The sequence below is a fragment of the Dermacentor andersoni genome, chromosome 3 (assembly GCF_023375885.2).
Source record: "Dermacentor andersoni chromosome 3, qqDerAnde1_hic_scaffold, whole genome shotgun sequence".
NCBI classification, from domain to species: Eukaryota; Metazoa; Arthropoda; class Arachnida; order Ixodida; family Ixodidae; genus Dermacentor; species Dermacentor andersoni.
The window spans coordinates 57,949,669-57,972,953 of record NC_092816.1 but is presented as its reverse complement, the minus strand read 5'-3'; the positions used below and the strand labels follow the sequence as shown (position 1 = coordinate 57,972,953).

General features: G+C 51.1%; 1 protein-coding gene across 5 annotated transcripts in view; it reads right to left on the bottom strand.

Annotated features, from left to right (window-relative positions):
- Positions 1–23,285, bottom strand: part of LOC126547209 (eukaryotic translation initiation factor 4 gamma 3-like) — a 129,841-nt gene that overhangs the window by 90,904 nt on the left and 15,652 nt on the right. Inside the window, exon 2 of one of the 5 annotated variants that reach the window (XM_072287163.1) lies at positions 54–94. The exons of the other annotated variants lie outside the window; for them this stretch is intronic. Within the exon in view, the coding sequence (XP_072143264.1) occupies positions 54–94 (41 nt within the window). The remainder of the gene's footprint in view (positions 1–53; positions 95–23,285) is intronic. 5 annotated transcript variants of the gene reach the window in all.

The following is a 23,285-nucleotide window of genomic DNA, read 5'->3' as shown; positions in this document are numbered from 1 at the left end:
CACTACAGTACTGTGTGCCAACAAAGACTGTACTGAAGAATCGGAGTACTTACCTCGAGAAACCTGCACTTGACTCTGTGTTCTGTGTTGTATACTGATTACAGCAGTAGTCAAGGACAGCGTACAAAACATCGCAACACGAACACAGCAAGCACTGTCATGAGCACAATTATTGAGAGATCCAATTGGCAGCAACTTCTATGCAATTTTGACCCCACGGCAACTGTCACGCAATATTCCAGCTGAAAAACCGACCGAGGCAGGATTAAGCGCGATTAGAAATTTATGAAATGTTCTGGGAAGAGACTTTGGAGAAAAGTAGAATGCGTCATGCAGATTTCCTTACGCACACAGTCTGCCATTTCTGGAAACAAAAAATACATATTCCCCTTTTAAAATTATGGTTACTGTCCAATTCACTGGGCAGCATCAAGGTCAACTACAAAAAAAAAAATTTTGGGCCCCATAAATAGCCTAGCTTCAAATAGTGCAAGTATATAGTAGCCTGAATGCAAAAATTTACATTCGGAATTCAATTTGATATTTCACAAAAGGCTCTCAAAATCGGACCTTGCTATCAAAGTTTGAAGAATAAAAATCTGCACTGCAAATCACACTGGAGTAAGAGCACCATGAGCTATTCCGGCATCTGACAACTACTACTGATTAGGAGGCACCCACGATGTACCATCTGCATGCATCATCAGCTGAGATGCCATTTAAAGGGTGTTAAACTGAATATTATACAATAAGCTTCGCCACCATTGTTCCAAGAGTGCATATACACTTATAACCAATTTACCGAAGTAAAACCTCTTCGGAGGTCTCCGTGTTTGAGGTTGCTTAAATAGCGTATTAGTTTTGGTATGGCTAACTACACCCTATACCAAAAATTGTGCTATTCGTTTGAAAGTAGGCTGGGAAACAATATGGCAGTTAAAAAGTGTGGTGGACATCAAAAGTACATCAACAAAGCTATTTTTAAAAAATTCTCGGTTGCTGCTAACTTATTTGCATTCCAAGTTGCCAAGTTGTAGCAGGACCTGTTTCTCTCTTCAGAAGATGGTGTTATAGCATGAACTGTACAATGAAGTTTCGTGCCTTTTCGCAGCTGCACAATGTAAATCTACCTTCCATGTTTCGCACTCCTCTGCACTGACCCAAGTCTCTATCTTAGGCCGGAAGCAGCTGAAGCATGTGGCCCAAGAACAGCAGCACCAATTCAAAAGAATGTAACTGACTAGGCGGCGTCATGCATTGAAATATTTGCACTGGCCAACAACCTTACACAACAATCTTGTCACATGGAAAACTAAGGTTAGGGAATTACACACACACTTGAGTAAATGTGCTGCATTATGATATTCACAACATGATATTTAAGGCAAACTCATCCTGGACATTCTAGTCAGCTAATTATCTTTTAAGAGCAGCTCCCTGCATCTGTCACTAAAAGGCTTGTGCCATTATGCGACAAGGAGCAAACCGCACATTTACAAGCTGTCGTTTCAGTTCCGAGCATGTCTACCAATACTTAACGAGTGTGATCAGCCAAAACAAACATCAGCAGTCGCTAATGATGAATGTTACTGGTGAAGCTTTGAAGCCAACAGGGCACAAGAATTAAACGCCAATGAAAGTGCTGGGTCATACATGTTTATGGTTGGAATTGCTCTGCTACCCAAATTGACGCACAAGACAAGATGAAACCTGAACTCTGCGCTATTGCTAAACAAAAAAAAAAACAGGAAATGTTTCCCTCCCCCATTAGGTGTAAATGCTAGTCTGCAAAAGGATGCCCTGGGAGAAAACGAAATAGAAAATGAGAAGAAAAACCGAGGAGGGTGGGGGGAGGAAAGTGCAGATAGCTAGAAAACGAGCGATTTCCGTTGCCCTCCTCGTTTACGTACGCAAACTAGCCAGCGTGGCAGCAGATGTTGCATATCGTCGTGTCAACGTGACGTCACCGCCGCAGGGAAATCTCGAGACGTACGGCCCGCCCTCATAGGCGTCTTTGAACATTCCTAATCCTAATGGCTCTCTCGTAATATACAAATGCAAGGGGAAAACAAAAGGCTTGCAGCTGCCACTCGCCACTGCGTTTCCTCCTCACCCTGGAACGAGGCACACGTAATCTTGGCCCACCACCACCCTTCCCTCCCCACCCCCGCACCACAGAAACGAGGGCCGCGGCGTTTACGTGTCTCGAAACCCTCAGGCATACTCGTGGTTTAGACGCCTGCCTCGGCACAAACGCGGGGGCCAGCGAAATAAACCAAACTGTAGGTAAGGAGGACGGGACTAAAGGAGGGGAGAGGGCGGAAGTATCCAAATCCACAGGATGCCTCCACCACGAGGAGCTGTCGGCCACGATGAAGAAGGCGCCGCCGCCGCCGCCGCCGCCGCTACTTTCGCCGACGTCGCCCTCGACGGGTACTGACACGAAGCCGCTGCCGGCGACGGGCGACGCCGTCGCCAGCCCCCGCCTCTTCCTAGCGTAGCGCATGGGCGCTGTCCGGTCGGGCCGCACGCAGTGGCGGCGACGGCATCGTACTGCTCGCCGCCAGCTCGCGGCTCTGAAGAACTGGCTCGCAGGACGTCACACGCACACGCACGCCGATGGAATCGCTAGGGACGCACAATGCACACGCGCTCGCCTGCTTTTTTACAGCAGCCGCGCATAAACGAACGCACGAATCGGCAGAGAGAGTACACGGGAGAGCAATCGCAATCTGCGCCAAACGGCGCGAGCGGCGGCGGCAGCAGCAGGAGCGACGAACGTGACGTAGAGCAGAGAGCGATGACGTCATGCGACGACGCTCCTGCTTCGACCGGCGCTGCTCGCCCTCCCGTGAGGGGGAGGGAAAAAAAACAGCAGTTGTGAGGGCCCGCGCGTGCGCGCGGGAGGACCGGCGAGTTTCGTCGGCCTTCGAGGAATGCCATCTTTACACATCGCGTTCACCTTCCATCCTCCCCTCTCTCCCCCCACATCACCCACGCGGCACCCTCTCCGGCCGCAGTAGCCGATGCCGCGTCAGATGCAGCTTTTTTTTTTTTTCGTGAGGGAGAGTGGGGAAGGGGATGGGTCTTGGTCGCCGGCTAGCGAGTGACCCGTTTCACGGGACGAAAGGGAGAGGAGGAACGCCTTAGCGACGACGTCAGGGACCGCTGCCCCGCGTAGCGGCAAAACAGTGCCGCGGTTTATTGCGTTTTTTTTTTCTTTTTTTGGGTGACGAGCAATTTAGTTGCCGGATCAACCCACCGCGCCGAATGAGTAGCAGAAAAAAAAAAGCCCCCCCCCCCCCCCCCCCGGTAACACTTCGCGTTCGAAAACGGCGCGCCAAAAATCGCGGTCAGTGCATTTCCGACAGACGCGTTTACGCTCGGCCTTCCTCGGCACTGCGGACGTCGGAGGATTGCCATTAAACCACTGGCGGGCAACGCCACCGTGCTCGAACAACAGTAATTGCCCCAAACACGGTCGACGCGCGGGTGGTCGCGTGTGGGAAAAACAAAAGAAAAAGACGGCCGTGGTCAATCACAGCCGAGAACTTCCTCCATGCAGCAATAACCGGCAACAGATACAAAGTGAAAATAAAGCCCCCCCCCCCCCCCCCTCTACTTCGTCCCACCATTCTGATATTTTCGACCAGGGAAAAAAAGACGAGATGCGCGGTTGGCCGGGTGCGGGTGGTCTCGCAATTTAAGAAAGAATAATCGAATTTACAATGACTACTCCTCGCCACTGTCATACATGCGTCCTTATAGCTTATTAGCGCAGAAACTTCAAATAGCTATGTGTCGCCACTTAAGCCCAATAATAGGTACCTAAGCGCAAGGAGACGCTAATAAGGAATTATAATGCGCATTGTACATATAACAGTACCGTTACGAATACGCTTCTCCAAACTGCGCATGCGCGGGTGACTTTATTGGGCGTAACGCGGTAAAGATAGTGGTAGAACCGCAATTCTGCTATAAGTACGGTTATAAACACACGCTATCGGAATTCAAAATGGGTCTATCATACACGAGTGCAGGCTTCACAAGTTGCGAAAAACACAATAGCGAAAAGCGGATCGCGACAAGCCCACTAACCCTCTTACTTCCCCCGCAGAAGCTCCGCCCCATGACGTCATGAATATTTTGACGGCGTCTCCGGGGCCCTTAAATGAAAAAAAAAAAAAAAAACAGCTATAGGCGACGACCATTACACAACAGACGGACGAATATAATAAGAATGCCGTTTTGTTCTGGACACGCTATGATAATGATGGAAGTCTTGAGACAACCGGACAAAAAGATGGTCAACAACGAAAACGAGCAAGGAGAGGCGAAAGAAAGCTTTAAAAAAGAAGAAATGGATGTCGCAGATGAACATAAGGAATTCAACTAAGACAAAGACCGACCGCTCGGAAAGCACATTCCAATTGTAATGTTGCACGAAGTATTTTGCCTCGGCCCGGAAAACCGACTGCGAAAAGACCCAAGCCAGAGTCCTTCCATTTTTTTTTCTGGTCACAAAAGTGCCGCCTCAGTTTCATATAGAGCCAGCGCCCGCCGCTAGAGGCGCAACCGTGCATGAGAGGGCATGCGAACGCCGCTACCGCTGTGGTTGTGTGGGGCAGCCTCGGTATTCTAGCTTTCTCAACTTCCTCAACCGTCGCTTTAGTTTCACGTAACTATTTTAAAGATTGAATATGCTTAAATTACTGCCTGAGCGCGTCTTCTGCACGATATGAGCGCCCGGGACGAAAAAAAAAAAAAGCCGCACATAACATGGAGCTTGCGGCGGTCGCAGACCAAAAAAATATTTTAAAAATATGGGATAGTAAGAGCCAGAACCGCGATACGATTATGAGGCACACCGTAGTGGGGGACTCAGGATTAATTTTGACCACCTGGGATCCTTTAAAATGCACCTAAATTTAAATAAACGTAAATAAATGTCTGAATGAGATTTAGGTACGATTAATGCAAGAGAAACTTAGCTACTAAATGTCTTTAAACGCACCTAAACGTCTGCAAAGCGATGCCATTTCTGTATGACATTTAGGTAGGATTAATGCAAAACAAACTTTGCTACTAAATGTCTTTAAAATGCACCTAAATTTAAATAAACTGGTGTTTTGCATTTCGCCCCCGGGGAAATGCGTCCGCTGTCACGGCCGGGTGGTCTCAGTCCAGATTTCTACGTCATCGCCGTTCGCCTCAACGCTTCAGTGGGCTCCGCTTTTTAATATTTGCCTGAAATTAAACACCGCGCATTCGCAATAAAGCACCAGTGGTCACACTTATCACCAGATGCAAACATATGGGCTGTCACCCCCGGTCACCAGTAAGTAAGCGCCAACTCTCCGTTGCGCATAGCGCCAGATTGTTTGCCGAGCACAGCTGTTAACTTTCTTTTAAACTGTGGCAGAGAAGGACTCTGACTGTGGGCATTATCTTATAAGGAGATCAAAAGAATCAAATTGTTATTGCAAAGGGCTGCTACCGTAGAATACTTAATGACAAAGAAAAGGAAATTGAGCTGCTCCGTGCGCTTAAGATTTCTCTGTAAAGCGATGCCATTTCTGAATGAGATTTAGGTAGGATTAATGCAAGACAAACTTCGCTACTAAATGTCTTCGGTGCGGCTTTTAGCAACGGATTAAGGCGAACGTGAAGTGTTATGACCTGCGCAGTTGAAACTAGCTGTATTGTAATTAGGCAATTGCCTTAGCAAGCAGTCGTTTAGAAGCGTTAGTAAGCCCAGCACTTATTCACGCTGCTCGTGGTTTCGACGCACAAACGACGAGACTAGGTATTTTGGTTCTTAATGCGCAACTATTTACAATATGTTAAAAACTTTATGTTCCGATTAAGAAAAGAAATAGAACGTGTTGGTGCAAAAAAACATACAAGCACGATCATTTATTTATCATGTAAAATAAGCGGAGCGAAATACAGACAGCACAGAGGCGTCCGGTCACGAATGGTCCACCATTCACAATGCAAGAAGTTTGTTAAAAGCATGACACTGATAGAATAAGCATAAAGAAATAACATCAAACGCGAGAGATATGCATTGGGGGGTAGGAAACAAACACCAGCAAACGAATGGCAATGAATACAGAATGCATAATCGATTGCTTCTATAAACAAGAAAGTGTAAAGCATAAGCATTTCATAGCACATGGCAAAATAACTCTCAAACGAACACAAGTAGCCACATACAGCAATTTTTTTTAATGACTTGTTAGAGATACCACCATTCTACTTCAGCTGTTACTTGCAACACGTGTTCGGCATCGTTGTCCCACCCCGCCACTTCAACTAAACAGCCCAGCACTCGAGAAATCGCGCAGCACAAGCACAGAACGCACGCGATCACTCAGCTCGCCTCGCACTGCGCACGCGTTTCGGTACGCGAACGTGCGAACGATGCCCTCTGTGGCACAGTGGCGCCGCGTCGCGGCACCTTTGGGCAGCATATGAACCTCTCCCATAGCGTAACGGCGGAGTTTCGTGACCAGAAAAACATGGAAGGACTCTGCCCAAGCGGAACCGGCCAATGCGGACGACGCGAAAAAAAAAAAGACACCGACGAAGATTGCCAATGTAGGCGAAGTAGCCCGAACGAGCGGAATGTTTTCTCTGCCGTGCGCTCCACTACCGCCTCTAAACCTTCGGGCACATTAAAGCTCACGCGAAATAGTAGGCGCGTATCAGAGAGCTATAAAGTTGGAATCCGGCGACGAGCAAGCAAGTCGGCAAGGCGAGCGCCTTATCGGAAGCCCGACCGCGAAAACGTGCAAAAGAGGCAAAGAATGGTCGATCGCTTTAAAAACCCCGGCCACCTAACTGTATCGGGGGCTCGCCATTCATTCTGGAAAACTCAAATTCCGCCGTATAAGCTTCGTTAACATGAACTCGACGCACCCGCCGTGGTTGCTCGCTCAGTGGCTATGGTGTTGGGCTGCTGAGCACGAGGTCGCGGGATCGAGTCCCGGCCACGGCAGCCGCATTTCGATGGGGGCGAAATGCGCAAACACCCGAGTACTTAGATTTAGGTGCACGTTAAAGAACCCCCAGGTGGCCGAAATTTCCGTTGTCTTCCACTGCGGCGCGCCTCACAATCAGAAAGTGGTTTTGGCAGATAAAAACCTCATCCATAATTTTAACCTGAACTCGACGCGGTCGAATTCACCCAAGCGCTCCCTGACCGCGTTTATGAGAGTCTCGCCAAGTGAATTCACCAAACTCGACGCTGGCTCGACCACGAGCTCGCATTTTACTCGGCGCAAGGCCTTCAGCCCGACAAAGCCGACTCGACTCACCTTTTCTAGGTATGTAAACGACGCCGTTCTATCGATCTTGCTAATGTCTAGTTAACCTTTTTTTTTTAATCAGTAAAGATGGACTACACTTTGATCTTCATTTTCTGCTCTTTAAATGAACCAATTACCGCGAAATTGGCGTAGAACAAAAATAGTTTTGAAAAACACTTTACCAGTCTCAACTCGGGCTCCCACCCCTCTAGGGGCTTTCTGAACATGCTCCAGCCAGACATTGATCCACTCTGCCCAGATTGCGGCACTGAATTTTGCTCATTAAGTCACATGCCCTGGCAGTGCCCTGTGTTACAGGATTTTAACCGAGAAGAAGACTGGACGAAGGCCATCACAGACCCGAAACAAGACGTCCACACCTCCTGGCTGTCCAGAGGGCCCGTGAACGAGCGCAGAGGCATTGCCTCTCTGTTCCGACATCGGACTAGCCGTTGGCTAGTTCCCCTGCCTAGCTCCTCGGGACCCCAATAAAGTCGTTTACTACTACTACTACTACTACCAGTCTCAACTGATCCTATTATTTCTCAGCATCCCTTCAAAATGACACGCGCGAGTCACACTGGAACACGCGCCGAAAGTGAAACGCCTTCCTCCCGGTCAAAGGGAAAACGAAAAAAAAAAAAAGCATGCACTGCTGTCGTTCAAAAAGGAGGGCAGGTGGTACGTACCACTTTCTCTCTCTCCCACACACACTCTCGGCGTCCGGAGGAAACTTTCCCGGCGGCGAGGCAAGCAACTACGCAGCGTCCGAAAAAATGTAAACAAGCTGCCGCTGCCGCCGCGCAGCAAAACACCAGGGCGTTGTCGTCAGCAACGGGTTAAACGACCGGGCCGGGAGTGCTTGCGCGCCAGCGAGCGCGCGAAGCGATGTGTCAATCGGTCTCACTGCCGCTGTCAACACACGACGGAGGCGCCCTTCGCCACCCGACGCCGTCCTCCTCCTCCTCCTCTCTCTCGAAACTAGTTTGTGCTCCGCGCCATCTTGCAAGAAAGGACCATCTCAAAAGTAGTTCCCCGCAGCACACCACCCTGGATCGTATGCACATGTATTGTGCCCGCGACAAACGGTTCCCATGACTTTGCAGGGTGGCCTAGTCGGGTATAGTTGGCGGTTAATCGTAAATCAACGGCGCAATGGTCGACGTAAACAGGACGCCGACGGTCGCCGAGATGCTTGCCCCGATTGCTGCTTGAACAGAAAGCACAAGTGTCTTCATATCTTGTGTCGCATGCCGGTTTACAACGACAGTGGCTTCGTGTTAACGTACATTCATTCTGTATAGAAGAGCTCCTTGCCTAAATAAAATTTCCAGTTGCTAGTAGCGCTTTTCCATCATCAAGAAACAAGTTCGGCGCATATAATAGATGGCTTTTAGGGCTAGCAGGGAGTTTTAGGTTAGGAGACGCAAGCCGCTTGTGCACGCAACTAGAGGCCACTGTACTGCGCATGCGCAGACTCCTACGTCTCCGTCTGCGCAGAACCGTCGCTCCTAGTTCTTGCGTAAGCAAGCCGATTGCGTCCCAGTGTACGTTGAGAGGCTTGCGTTCCCTAATCCAGAACTCTCCTACGAAAGCTATCTCTAAAGTGTCTAATCGCACAGTTTTGGATCAGGGTGTCCAAGCGACGGGTAGGCAGCGCCCGTCTGCGTCCCGTTCACTTACTAAAACACGCTCTGACACACTGCTGTGATGCGACAATAAATCATTTAACGGGCGTCGGGCGAAGCAGACGACAGTGCGGGACCGATACGCAAAATCTCGACGGCAATGGCCCTCCCCATCTCCCGAGCTCTCTACAGTGCTGCGGTTAACTACTACGAGGTGGAGCGCAGTGCGGCGAGAATGTACCGGTCACGTGCTCCGCCAATCCAGCAAAACGAAGGAAAAGTTTCCAGGAGACGGACGGTCTGCCGAGTCCCAACTACCCGCCGAACGCTGTGCGCCGCTAATCCCTCGGTCGCCCCCTTCACCGAAAAACCTGGACAGGGTCGGGAACGAAGGCACTTAGCGGCGGACAATGGGCAAGCCCTTTCTGCTTCTCGCGGTTCTTCCCGAACTGCACGGGGAGAACACAGCGAAGTGCGCAGTTGCCGGCGCAGCGAGAGGAAGAATTCCTAGAAAAAGAGAGAAAACAAGAAAGGGTGGCGTGCGGGAAAGCGCGGGGCTTCCTCGAAATACGCCCCTAAAAGGCGCTGTTGCTACTGCCACTCAAATGTGTTGACCGGAGCTAGTACGTTGGCTTCGGCACCACAAAATAACGCGAAGACGAAGGGCCAGCCAGTCCGAAGGCGACAACACGGCCCCTCCTCGAGATTGGACTGCGCTCCGCCAGCCTAGGGAACAATCGATGCCGGAACGTATGCCCTCCCTCTCTCTCTCCGGCTCTTCCCGCACAACCGTACCGAACGGGAGAGAAGGTTCGCTCGAGGTGCGATTCCTATTAACTCTGTAAGGAAGGCCCTAGCAGCATTTAAGACTGGTAATGCACGGTACGGATAGCACGTTGCTCCCACCGAGTATTTGATTTGATAGCATTTATTACGATGAAGGCCTAACACTCGGTCGCGGGTTCCGAAAGTGCCCACAAAGAGGGGGGGGGGGGGGCTAACGAGGGACGCCGTGAATGTTAGCTCCGGATGAATTTCTGGCCACTAGGTCTTTCACGTGCACACAAAGCACGGTACACGAACGTTATCGCGTTTCGCCCTCAGCCCCCTCACCGAAACGATCGGGATTCGAACTCGCGACCATAATCACAACGCCATGATCACTGAGCCGTGAGGGCGAGCCACAATTTATTCCAACGAAGGCAAATAGTCAACGCCGGTAACGGCTAAAGTCGCCCCCCCCCCCCCCCCATTGCGCCCACTTTAATTTTTTTAAAAGTTGAGTTTTAGTAGCAGCGCGTCAAAAATCCTGCAGAGAACAGCACGAGCGGCGCTTCAAGGTACGAGCCCGTCGCGTATCCCTATTAGCGAAAAGGTAGTGAAATAATTTTCACGCCCTCGAAGTCGGGGCGAATGGTCGTCCTTCGTATGAATCGGGGAACGACCGCGCACCGGGGGGGGGGGGGGGGGGGACAGTTCGTTGACACGTGCGCAGCCCTCCTCCTCCCACGAAAAAAAGCCTCCGTGCAGAGGCACCGCAGCGCCGAGTACGCAGCAGCAGTAGCAGACGACCGCCGCTGACTGCGCAACGCGGGGCAGCGCCCCGAGGCAGGGAACGACGCAGGATACAAAACGCAGCACACACCCCCGAGTGTCCGCAACTACGTCCCACGGGTAGCAGCGTTCACGGGAGGAGACGCGAGGTGAAAAAAAAAACACACACACAACGTCATCCACCTAACTGAAGCGGAACACTACAGGAGAAGTCTCTTGTCTCCTCAAAAAAAAAGAAAGTTCGCCGGTAGTCTTTGCAAACGGAAAGCTTACGCAGTATAGCGAAAATGAAGGAGCTACTGCAGTAAAGTAAACGCCACGCAATAGTCGATGCTCACGCCAGCCCGACCCAAAACAATAGAAATACGCTTCCCACGTCAAGCTTCTGGAGCGATTTTGCATCGGCTCTTTGTCGTCAACCGGAGAGACCTCGCTCACCCAAGTAGAAAGACCAGGCAGACGCTGCAAGCTTTTGAAACGAGGCTCGCGATTACAAAGCAAGGTACGGGGGAGAGTTGGGATGAGGGGGTGGAGGGGCGAAGCAAACGGCGCCTTCGCGAGCGACGTAGCTCGAAAAAAGGTTCTTTATGAAAAAGGGAAAGGGTGGCACTGAGGGAGCACGGCTCGGCGCGCCAAGGCCCGACGAAGAGAGCAACATGCTTCGCAAGCGGCGGCAGCCGTCCGCGTCGGATCAGTCGCGAGACGGGCACGTGCGGTGCACGTGCTGAAAGCGGCAGAGAGTAAGTAGCGGGGAGGGGGGGGGGGGGGTCCGACGAGCCTCGCCCGTCACGGGGCCGCGTCGATTGGGCGAAGCTAACGCGCCTGGTAACGCAGTCACTTGGCAACTTTCCACGGTGTTGAAAGTGAGGCCCCCCCCTAGTAGAAGGCCGACACTCGGGCGCTAATTCGAAAGACGCGGCTCTCGACAGCGATATTTTTTTTTTAATGGGGCGGTTGAATTGCTTCTCTGCCGAAAAAAAAAAAACACTGCCGCTAATGCACAAAGTAAACACCACTGTCGAGCAGGTGCTTAAATAAAGGTACCAAATTAAAAGGCACGTACCAATACTTAAGATTTGCCTAGCTTTTGCAGATGCTCCCGAGAAGTCAACAAAAATTTTGAGGTGCCAGTTTAACAACCCTACGTGGCCCCCGACCGTCGACAGCAGCCGGGTAAGCCAAAAACTTCGCTACCCCGGCCCCATCCCCTCACCGGATGTTCCCGGCGAGTCGCGACTCCGGAAAGAAGCCATCCCACACAAGACGACCGGAAAAAAGCGCACACCACGATTGTTTAATATTGGTTGGGGGGGAAGAGGCTCGCTCTACCACCCCGGGAAATTCGGGGGGCGTGCGATGCCAACACGCACACTGGGGAGAGCCGGACAAAGCAACGTGCAGCGACGATCGGAGAGAAAGAGAGGGGGAAAGCACAGCCCTACCGCGACGCGCCCGTGTGGTTTTGTGCGTGCGTTCGGAAACAGCGTTCCGAGGCCGCAGCGACGAACGCCTTCAGGCGCTAGGCAAGAGGAGCAAGCGACACGGCACCACCGCCACCAGAAAAAGTACGCAGTCCGCGCGCGCGCCCGCGCTTCAAAGGTCAACGCATTCCACCAACGGCCTTTCCCTCTCGCTCACTTTTCCCTTCCTCGCTTTGTCCGCGTACTGCGCAGAAGAGCGTGTGCGTGCGTCGCAGGGACGTCGCATTCAAAAGGAGACACGATACGCGCGTTTAAAAGTAACAGTAAATTCGCGCTCGCACGCGTGCATATGCGCAAAGTGACTTCGGTGAATTACGACGCAAGCATGTGAGACACGATGGAACACGTTAACGTCGTGTGTTCACCTAGTGGACACGTCCATTTCGTCTGCCGCTGGGGGGGGGGGTTTATTCTGTAAGAGTCCACCTAGTGGACTGTCCATTTCAACCACCGCTGATTGGCTGGGGCCACTCGTCTCCTCCTCGCTTGCGCATCTCCATCCAATCAGCAAAGGCCGAAATGGACAGTCCACTAGGTGGACTCTTACAGAATAGCCCTCCTGAAGTGCTCATTGGCTGGGCCCGTGTGCCGTGCATTGGGTGCACGTTACAGAATCCCAGGGTGGTCGAAATTAATCCGCAGTCCTCTCCTGCGGCGTGCCTCATAATCAGATCGTGGTACTCGCACGTAAAACCCCAGAATCATTCACCAATCGATCAGGCGACACTAAGGAAGCGATCGCATGCCGAATCAACACTTCTGTGACCGCCGCGATAGGTAGCTCGACGGCTGTGGAATTCGCTCGAGGTCGTGGGTTCAATCCCGACCATGGCAGCCGACGGCAGCGAAATACGTGAGCGCTAGTGCACTAAAGATTTAGGCGGACGTTAAAGAACACCAAGGTGTCAAAGTTAATCCGGACTCCGCCACTATGGCGTGCCTCGTAATCCGATCGTGGTTTTGGCACGATAATTTCGACCTAGTTGGGGTACAATGAACGTTAAACTTTATATCAGTTAAAGCTTGACACTTCTACCACGACGCGATGTGCCATGAGAGTGAATGATAATGCTCAACCATCTCAGAGATTGTGAGCAATGGCGCACAACAACGCTTCAAGCAAACACGTCTCCCTGTGTGTTTGTTCCCTGTGCTACGCAGACGAAAAGCAGTCGTGCGCCCAAGGCAACGTTTAACATCGACTCACCACTCTCGTATTGGTATTAGTCATCACCGCTCATTATGGTCAATCAAAGCAACAGCATAGAAAGCTTCGCTTACACCGATTCCCACAGTGTGTAGGATCCGCATATTACTTTTTCCCAGCCTGCCATGCTGAGTAACGAAAACGTGCTACGGGCGAGGGCGTTACCCCCGACGAACGAACGTCAAAGCACCCCAATTCCGCGGCGAACGCAGGCTCTCCAGAATGCGTGGGCAAGTTTTAAAACGTAGGCGTGTGCCGAAATGTCGCAAACCTTCCTCTATAAGGTCTGCCTCTCTAATGCACCGTGTTTGCTACGCCCTGGGTGCGAGAAAGTTCAAATGGTCGCGTAAACGCGAGAAGGTTATGACACTCGCTGTAACGTCTTCATGTCTACTGCTACTACTGGCAATTGCAGACAAGGGGTAAGCTACCTAAGAACGCAGTCTTTACCCTGCCGCGGTAGAGCCCGGCGGCTAAAGGCCTTCCGCAACTTGAGATCGAGGTCGCAGGTGCGATCCTGACCGCGGTGGCCGCATATTTTATGGCGGCGACATGAAAAAAAAAAAACGCTCGTGTACTAGGATCTAAAAAAAAAAATTATGGGGTTTTACGTGCCAAAACCACTTTCTGATTATGAGGCACGCCGTAGTGGGGGACTCCGGAAATTTCGACCACCTGGGGTTCTTTAACGTGCACCTAAATCTAAGTACACGGGTGTTTCGCATTTCGCCCGCATCGAAATGCGGCCGCCGTGGCCGGGATTCGATCCCACGACCTCGTGCTTAGTTACTAGGATTTAAGCAGACGTTAAGGAACCCCGGAGTTAAACCCGGAGAATCGATCCGAAGCCCCACCCCCACGCCGTGCCGCAATCACATAGTTGTTTTGGTACATAAATCCCGAGAATTAAGCTTATTTTTTAATGCGCAATTTAAGTGCAACGAACGAGTGTACCGGACAACACAAAGGTGCGGCAACAAAACTTGAGGGTTGGTTTAATTATATTTTTTCTTTTCTCTGACTCGGCCTCTTCTAAGCTACGATGCTTATGCTTGCCAGCACAGGCTACGGCTAAAAGCGCCCCTACGAGAACGCGATAAAACGTGTCGGCAGCGTAAAATGTCCGCCGCTTGACTTTGCCTCGAAGGCAAAGAAAAGAGTCTGCGTACGTTTCCAGCCGGTCTACTTTAGTGGGTCGGCAAAGGCGGAAGTAGCCGCAATACGGCCAGTAGCTTCTTTTTTTTTTTAACCATACCGAGTGCCCGCACGGAAATGCGCAATGTCCCTGCACTACGGAAATATATAAAAAAAGAAAAGATTTTTTTTTTTTTTAAATAACGCTCCAAGGATCCACTAAGTTCGCGATGCACCACAGAACCGGCTGTCCGCCATCACACGTGTTGAATAAAACCAACTAATAAAAAACGCCGGCAAAAAGAAAGAAGTGGATGCGCGTATCGGGCGCATTCAACAGGTGGGAGGTCACATGCGTTATTTAAAACGGCCGCTGTTTGTGGCGCGCTTGAGGTCCGCCAGATGCGCAGCGCCGTGAACAAGTTTGAACAGCAACAAGAAAAAAAAAAGAAACCACAGCATTCACACAGAATTACACGTCAGCACAATGCCCGGGAAAAGCAGGAGACGTGGGCGAGGCAACCAGGTATAATAATTATACCCTTACAGGCTTACCTAACGACAGCCGATTTATGTAAACTAGCGCTAGTTTCCCGCGAATTACAGAACCAGTCGGGCAGCTTTCCGCAGGAAAAAGAAAAAGCGCGCGCGCACTCCTTGGAAGCGGTTATCGACCAGGGAAATCGGAACTATAGCTCCACCGCAACAATGTGTCCAGACGGCAATCAAATAAATAATACATTACGTTTGAAGTGCGGAAACTACGCGATGCGAAGCCGGAATAACTTTGACTACCTGTTTCTTTATCGTGCACCCCAAAACTTTACGAGCTTTTATTATTATTATTATTCTCTCATTCCGCCCATCTGGCGGTGACACGGCCAGCGAAGGCGGGAACGACTCGACCAGGAATTGGGCGACGTCGATTTCAGGCGTGACGCAAGCGCGTTCGCTTGCTGCAAGGAACGAGGAAAACTTGGGGCCGTCCCCCCCCCCGTCGACTGTCATCGCGCCAATGGCGAGAGAGAAAAGAACTGGTGAGCCAAGCGTTTCCCTCGACCAGGCTTCAATTAGACCTGCGAGCAGAACGAGTTTTGCTGGCAGCGAAGCGCGGTAACACAGTCGGCATGTAAGAAAGCTCCGGTGCAATATAATAACGGCTGCACGCGCGTAAAAGCGGCACCCAGAACTTTGAAAAAGATATCCCCCAAAAATATATTTAAAACGTAGCCGTTGCGTAAGTCGCACCCTCGATTTTCTTTAGAAGGTTGGAAGTGTTATCTGTTGTGTGGTGCGAGACTTCCGATATTTTTATTTTTGTTTCATTCGGTGGCAAAACAACGCAGCCGTGTCGAGTTTTGTCCCGAATTTCCGGCGCCCACATGTAGGCAAAAGCATAGCCTCCGAGACGCTGCCGTCGCTGGTCTGTGAGGCATCACCATTTATTCCAGCCGGCAAGTGACGCGCTACGGGAATAGCCAATAATAGCCAGAGCCAGTACAAACGAGCACTGTATTTCAATAAATGCTAGCGCCACTTAAACATGTACGAATAAAAAAAAAATCGTCTCCTCCGTGTAATCCCAATCTGAATATGAACCCTAAATCTCGGAGAAAAGAACCCGCGGCCCTTACGCGAGTATATACAATATCTTAATATTGGATATGTGCCGCTTGAAGGAGAATCGATCTCCTTTTTTTTTTCTCTCTCTCTCTCTCTCTCTCCTACGCGACACAGGAAATGTCAGGACTCCCAACAGCAATCGCCACATTTAAGACAAGCAGACGCCCAACCGCGAGATTATTGCAAATATACAGCACGCACCACAGTTTCAACAGAAACAGCCCCTCCCTCTCTAAGGTAAGTTTTTACTATTGGAGAAAGGCAATCGCACGAATGGAAAACATTACACCGGTTTTGCCGAAGCAAACGTTCCCACAAACAGGAAACCCCGAAGCAGAACCACCTGCTACAGGAAAAGAAAGCATCCGCATTTACCCATAATGACCATTCGATGCGAAGACCAAATCGAACAGGACCGTAGCCAATTCGATATTCGACGTGGAATAGTCGCGCACTCCTAAAACGCGCCCACCACTCCGCAGTTCGCGAGAACCCACTCGACGGCGGGCAAAATGCTGCGGCCTCCCTCGACGAGTTTCGGTGCCAACGAACTACTGCCCACACTCTTACATTTCAACTGAATTTTCGCTTGGAATGCCGGGTGCGTAGGTGGAATACGCAAGTACAAAAGGCAACACGTCGCAGACTAGCAGCGCTCTGCTATTTTCGGAATCCTGAAATTGGTTGCTGTCTCAGCGCAAACCCTGCTAATCCAGTCTCAGAGCCTGGATGATCTACGGAGAGGTCGGGCGCCATTTAACTATGAAAAAAATAAGTTCGCCGAAGTGACGTCAAAGGCGACGAGACCTTCTGCAGGACAAGCAACTGCCCGATTTTTGAAAAATCGCCAATTTCTAAAGGCGTCAACGCGAAGAATTCAATGGACACTAAGGCGAAACAACAAACCAGTTTATACTCATAAATCATTGTTTGAGAACTCTGCAGGCAGTCATTACAACTTGTCAGTTATAAGTATCCGTGACCCCCCCCCCCCCCTTCCGCAGACACAAAAGGATCGCGACACTGCAGCACTTGCCTTCCTACTAACACGATACAGCCCAGAGGCGAGAGAGATTGGGAGAGGGTGTATAGGCAGGGAGAGGACACAGAATGGGTACAACCGCCGTAGCCACGAAACGAGTGAATGACAGCCTTGCCACTCTTCGCCCGCAGTTCTCATACATTGGGGGAAGAGGGGAGTATAGGGAAAATGTGACGTATAATAAGGCAAGGAAACGGTGCTACTACTGGACACGACAGCTGGATGACTTCAAAATCAAGGTTCCGTGCAGTACGTCCCTGCTATTACTGAAAGATAAAATACCATGCAAATTTCTGAAGCGGACAACTGTTGCAGGGCGTGCAGAAGGTTAAACTAAAGCACCGTAGCGTCCAGGCGACATCGCGGAAGCGGTCGCGCGCCATATAAAAATAATGTGCCCTCCGTGGTAGCTTTGCAGCAATGGCATTGCTCGAGGTCGCGGGTTCAATCCGGACCGGGTCAAAAAATCAAGGACTCTCGTGCACTTATGCTGAATTCCAACGGCAAATCGCGAGCGCGCGGCCGAATCACGAACGGAGCGCGTAGTTCCGACTGAAATCGCTCTCGTCAAATCTGCGAAGGGAATGCGTGCGCTCCCCCGCAGGGGCTACTTATTACAGGGAAATCAAGCGAGAGGGCGCTAGACTAGAGGTGGATCGGGTAGGCCTCATCATCACCTCCACCTGGATCATCCTGGCATTCCGTGCGTTTTTCTTCCGTGTAGGAAGAATCATCATTGGACTTCGGAACTTACAGCGTCCGAGTCGGAGCTGTCACTATCCAGGAAGGAGAAGAGAAACGCACGGCGCGACGTGGAGTCCATGTTTTTCCACGTCGTCCATAGCTGCCCGCGACCGGAAACAAGCGCCCGTGACAGGAAGCAGAGGCGGGTGAAGGAAATACGTCACGCAGACTTCCGGTCAAATCTGCCGATTTCGGCAAAGCGAATATCTTTGCTCCGCGGAGCCATGCGGATTCGGTGGCTGGTGCCAACCTGCCATTGGAACACACAACTCACGCTCTCATTCTGCCATTGGAATAGGATTGCTCCATAGAGAGCACAAAAACTTGATCCGGATCAATTATTGGCAATCAACATTAAGTTCAGGTGCTTGTTAAAGAGCCGGGGGGGGGGGGGGTCAAAATGAATCCGCGGTCCACCGCTACGGCGTGCCTCATAATCTGATTGTGGTTATGGCATGTGCAGCCCAATTAAAGTAAGTTCGGCACTTCTGCCACGATCCGATGTGCCGTGCGAGACAATGCTAACTTTCCCGGCAGCTCATGAACCAATGGCGCAAAACAACGCCTCAAGCAAACACGTCTGGCTGTGTGCTCTGTGTACAACCAGCAGCGGTGCACGCAAGGTAACGTTTACCATCAACTCACCACTCTCGCATTGTACTAAACGCTGGAGAAATCAAACATCAGCCGTCGAGATCACCGCTAATTATCGTTAATCAAATAAAACAGCACACAAAGCTTCGCTTACGTCGATTCCCACAGTGCGCGGGATCCGCATAATTTGTTTCTCAGCTCACCGTAGAGCGAGGCGTCTGGCAGTCATTTTGTAGCACCAACGTTCTCACTCCTAAAATAATTACACACACGCAATAAGCGCCCGTCTGTGCGCTTATTACAGTTATTACGTGTGCCGCAACTGCGATGGCGCCGCCCGGCGGACTAAAAACGCAAGCGCGCGATACCTATCTCCTAGTGCAGAGTCATCCAGCGAGAACAATGACGCGACACAATCAGCGCTCTGTACCTTTATCTGGCCGGCTCGGCTTGTTTCTACCTTTCTATGTTGCGCCGACCAGTTTTAGAATGCAATACCAACTCGCCCAATCGTCAACCCTAGTGAACAAAAAAAAAAGACGTTTTTTAAGGTGCACAGATTAAAGAACGCGTCACAAAATGGCGCTACTGCAGCACGCACACACACACGTTATATCTCCACCGAAAAGTTTAAGACTAATTCGGTCGACGGCCTGGCTTTCTGCTGTCTAGGTTGCGGCGTCGCCTCGACGACTTTGCTAGGGCCGACAGCACGTGCCTGACACAGTCCGGAGAGTACGACGCAACAATGGCGGCGCCCATCCTGCCCTTGTGTGAAAAGGCACGTGAGCACGGTTGGAAGGAAAATCGACGGCACGTCGCAGCACACACCAAGTATAGGAAATAAATATCGCAACTCGTCGCGAGGGGGCAAGAAGGGTACGACAGCGATTTAAAAATCTGAAAACGGTGAAGAAACAGCAGAATGTCGGACAGACGGTTCTTACTTTTCGACGTTCTGGCGGCTTGGGTTTCTACGGGCGCAGCCGATGACGACGATGGTGCCGAGCTCCGACCTTGCCTGGTGTTACGCTTCTTGCCCCCCATTTTGAGCTACCACCAGCTCCTTCACTCTTTCTCGAACGGCTCTTCGACGTTCGCGAAGCTGTCACTACAGAAGCGGCCGCACCTGACAACACACAAGCTTGCACGTGGCCGACAGCGGGCGGATGCTCCAGTGGGCCAGCAGCGATTCGGCGTTTCCCGCAATATGCCTCACGAGCCCTGTATCATCAATAGGTGGCGCCTTCTGGTCAGTGCGGCGCTGTCCAATCAGCGAGGAGATGGCGTGACGGAGGTAGACACGTCATTCCGACGGAAACTCTCTGCAGTGAAGCGTGACAAAAATGCATCGAATCATGCACAAAAGGAGAAATCCGTGGCCCGGCTGCCCACGTTCGTATCTCCGAACCGATGAACAAAAGCGCTAGGGGTGCGCGGGAGGGACAAGACGATTCGAAGAGTTTCTTTATGAAAGATATCCCATCCCTTGCTATCCCCCCCCCCCCCCCCCGAACTCCGTCAGATAGGTTCATTCAAAATAACTCGACGAGTCATACAGAGAGAGAGCAGCTGTGGTTCGCGTTGAGAAAGGAAATGTCGCTATCTTCTGCAGCCTTTGAGGGAGCACGGCTCGGCGCCAGAGACAAACCGGCCCGAAGCCGCCACTGCAGTTTGTCGAGCTGACCCGATCTGACGCGCCCTTCCATACGACAAGGTAGCGTTTACACGTACTCGACGACCGTATTTCAGCTAAGGCCTTGTCGGTGGGCTAGTAAGTAGGTTGCGATTCATACTGAACAGACGTAGACAAACTAGATGCAAGTATGGCATCGCTGACGCTGCCTGAAAAAGACAAAATGTATCTTCGTGTGTACGTTCAGAGGAAAAAAAATTATGCACATCCCACGCACTGTGGGAATGGATGTAAGCGAAGCTTTACGTGCTGGATGCTTTGAGTGACGATACTTAGCGGTGATGTCGACGGCTAAAGAGTCATTTGTTTAACGTTTAGTCTAACACGAGCCGCGAGTTGATGTCAAACGTTACCTTGCGAGCAGCACTGCTGTTTGCGTAGTACACAGAACCCAGAGGGAGAGATGTTTGCTTGAGCCGTTGTTGCGAGCCATATTTCACAACCTCCGAGAGGGTTGAGCATTGTTATCAGCTCACATGGCGCGCATCGCATCGTGGCAAAACTATCTGAATCATGGGGCTGTAATCGTCGAACCCACGATCGGATTGTGAGGCACGCCGCAGTGGCAGACTACGGATTAATTTTGACCCCCTCCCCCTGGGGGTTTCGTAACGAGCACCTCAACCCGATTAGACGAACGTTCCTGTATTTCGCCCCGCGTCGAAATGTTGCTTTCCGCAGTAGGGATCGAACCCGCGACCTCGAGCACTGCCACAGCCGTCAACCTACCGCGGCGAGCATAGAAGCGTCGATTTGATGTACGACAACTTCTGTGGTGTCGCACAGACCCTAAATGTTTTTTTTTTTTTTTTGTTTTTTAAGAACGATTCCGTGGAAATTTAGGAAGTCGCACTAATGCCACGAGAACGTACGAGGCCAGAAGTTCGTGCGAATATCAGACAAGTGCACGTGCTACTTATCTACCACGGTGCAGCTGAGGGATGATGATTCATTGCCGTCCCCCTTCGAAACGGGGCGGTTAACAAATGGTCGCGAAGCACGCTTGAACTAATCGAGTAATCTATAGTCTTATCAGTCCAGCATTTTTTTTTTGTCTCTCCTTAATCGTTTCTCTGTCTTCCTTAAAACCTCGGTACGAATCTACTGCGCCTGTAACGCATCCCCTCCTATGAATTTCTTCCCTTTGTTTTTTTGGGCTCGCAGCCACACAGCTCTATCCCACTTGAAATTTTTTTGTTAGAAAATCCACGTATGAAAACAAAACAAAAAAAAAACACAGCAGACGCGTCCAACTTGGAGCGGTGCGTATTTTTGAGTGGGGCCGCTCTCTCTAGTGGCTGAGACCAGATGTGAAGGAGGAGAGAGAAACAAAATGGGGGGGGTGGAGGGGGAAGGTCCAAGGTTGAGGCCTCGCGACGCGCGGAACTCGTGGTAGCGGCGACGGAAACAACAGAAGCCAACAGCAGCACGCGGCCGAGTTTCCGCGTGCCGCCCGCATTCGTGACCGTCATCCACTCGCCCTACACATTTTGTACAAAGCACATGCGCCGTAGACAGCCGACATAGCATTATACATGCAGACTTTCGTGCGCGCTTGATCCTTGAGAGCTTGCGAGGAGAACGGGGGATGCGGGGGAGGGGGGGGATCCATAATGCTGCAGCTGCGATATGCCCCGAGTTTCACGCCGAGGGGAGAAGAAAAAAAAAAGCGATTCATCAACAAAGGCGTGCGAGAGGCGCTGCACGTACAACGCGCCCCGAGTGCCTCCCTGCAGCCACCACACACCACCAGCTGCCGCGCAAGAAATCGCTCGCTCTCTCAAGGCTGTGACATTTCGGGCCAGTTGGGTACGGATCCCTAGTCGCGAAAGTTAAAAGGCGGGCGCCGCCGACGAAAAGGAAGATGAATCTGTGGTGTCAACAGATTCGCGGATTCACTGCGAGTCGCACTAATATGACACCGCTGGCGCACCAAAGCATGCCAATAACAGTAGTTAACGAGCTGAAGGAAAACTAAGGTAACAAGCTTGCTGTGTTTATACACACACACACACACACATTGCCAAATCCGCTCAAATCAAGAAGGCAGCGAGATATTTCTAAAAACTTAATTCTGCAATAGGAGCAGCGTTTAACAGATTAGATCGATAACGAAACGTGAGGTCACGGAGCGAAAAAAATATGGGATGGCCAACGTTACACCCGACGCGGCGCTAGCATAGTGAACCACACGGTACAGTGCGGTTTCCATTTTTGTTTCTCTTTTTTTTTACCGCACCCACGTTTGGAAGCTTAAGGCCAACTGCGGAGCACCGTTGCGCCGTTTCATCCAATCACCGCCGTCGCTCTAAGGAACCCCCCGTGCGCGCCACCGGCGGGTGCGATTTGCCGAATTCACCCCTTATTAGCATTACAAGCGATCATATACACGTCGAGAAAGTTATTTATGGGGTTTTACGTGCCAAAACCACTTTCTGAATATGAGTTGGATTATGATTACAAAGTTCGCGTCACGCGCGGTGGTTATCTCGCACCTCCGCCGGCGGACCCCGCATCAAACACCGCGACGCAGCAGACACAGCAAAGTATATGTCCCGGGGACAAGCGCAACGAACCGCATGCGTGGTTGACGCAACGCACCCCACGTGCCACCGCGCATCAATCACGAGGCGACAGCGCGCGCAGTTTGCGCGAGCTTCGTTGTGAAACGGGGAAGGCAGCGGTACACGCCACACAACGCGGAACGCCACGCGGACGCTTCGGGCGTTCACGTTGGGGAGAAAAGCAGACGACAACCACAAAGCGACGAATTGTGAACCCTTTTGTACCGCTTAATTGAAACGAGCCAGAAACCTGCGCTTCCGTCGGCAATTCTCGAGAGAACTTAAAAAAACAGACACACGGAATGCCACCTAATGAGTTTTAAAATTAATGTATCTGGAGTGCCTGTTCCAGCAGATTCGTGCCAGTCGAAATGAGGCCACCCGCTTGCCCGCAGTTCACATCTGTATTACAGCAGCTGCTCCTGACGGAGTCCACTCGTAACTCGAGTGCTTTTTATTCCGTTAAGGTAAATGCCAGGATAATTACAGAAATAAAGGCTCCGTTTTATTTTATTTCGGGCTAAAAATATTAGCTTCGGCCGTGATGTGACGTCACCTTTCGCGCGACGTGCCCAGACGTTCAGGAGCTTCATCCTAAAGAAACTAGCGACACGGAGCTACACGTCGAGCAGTAATCCGTACGAAAGAACCAGAAACTTTAATCCCTCAGGAAGCGAGACAAAAGCGCCTCCTATGATCGTTTTT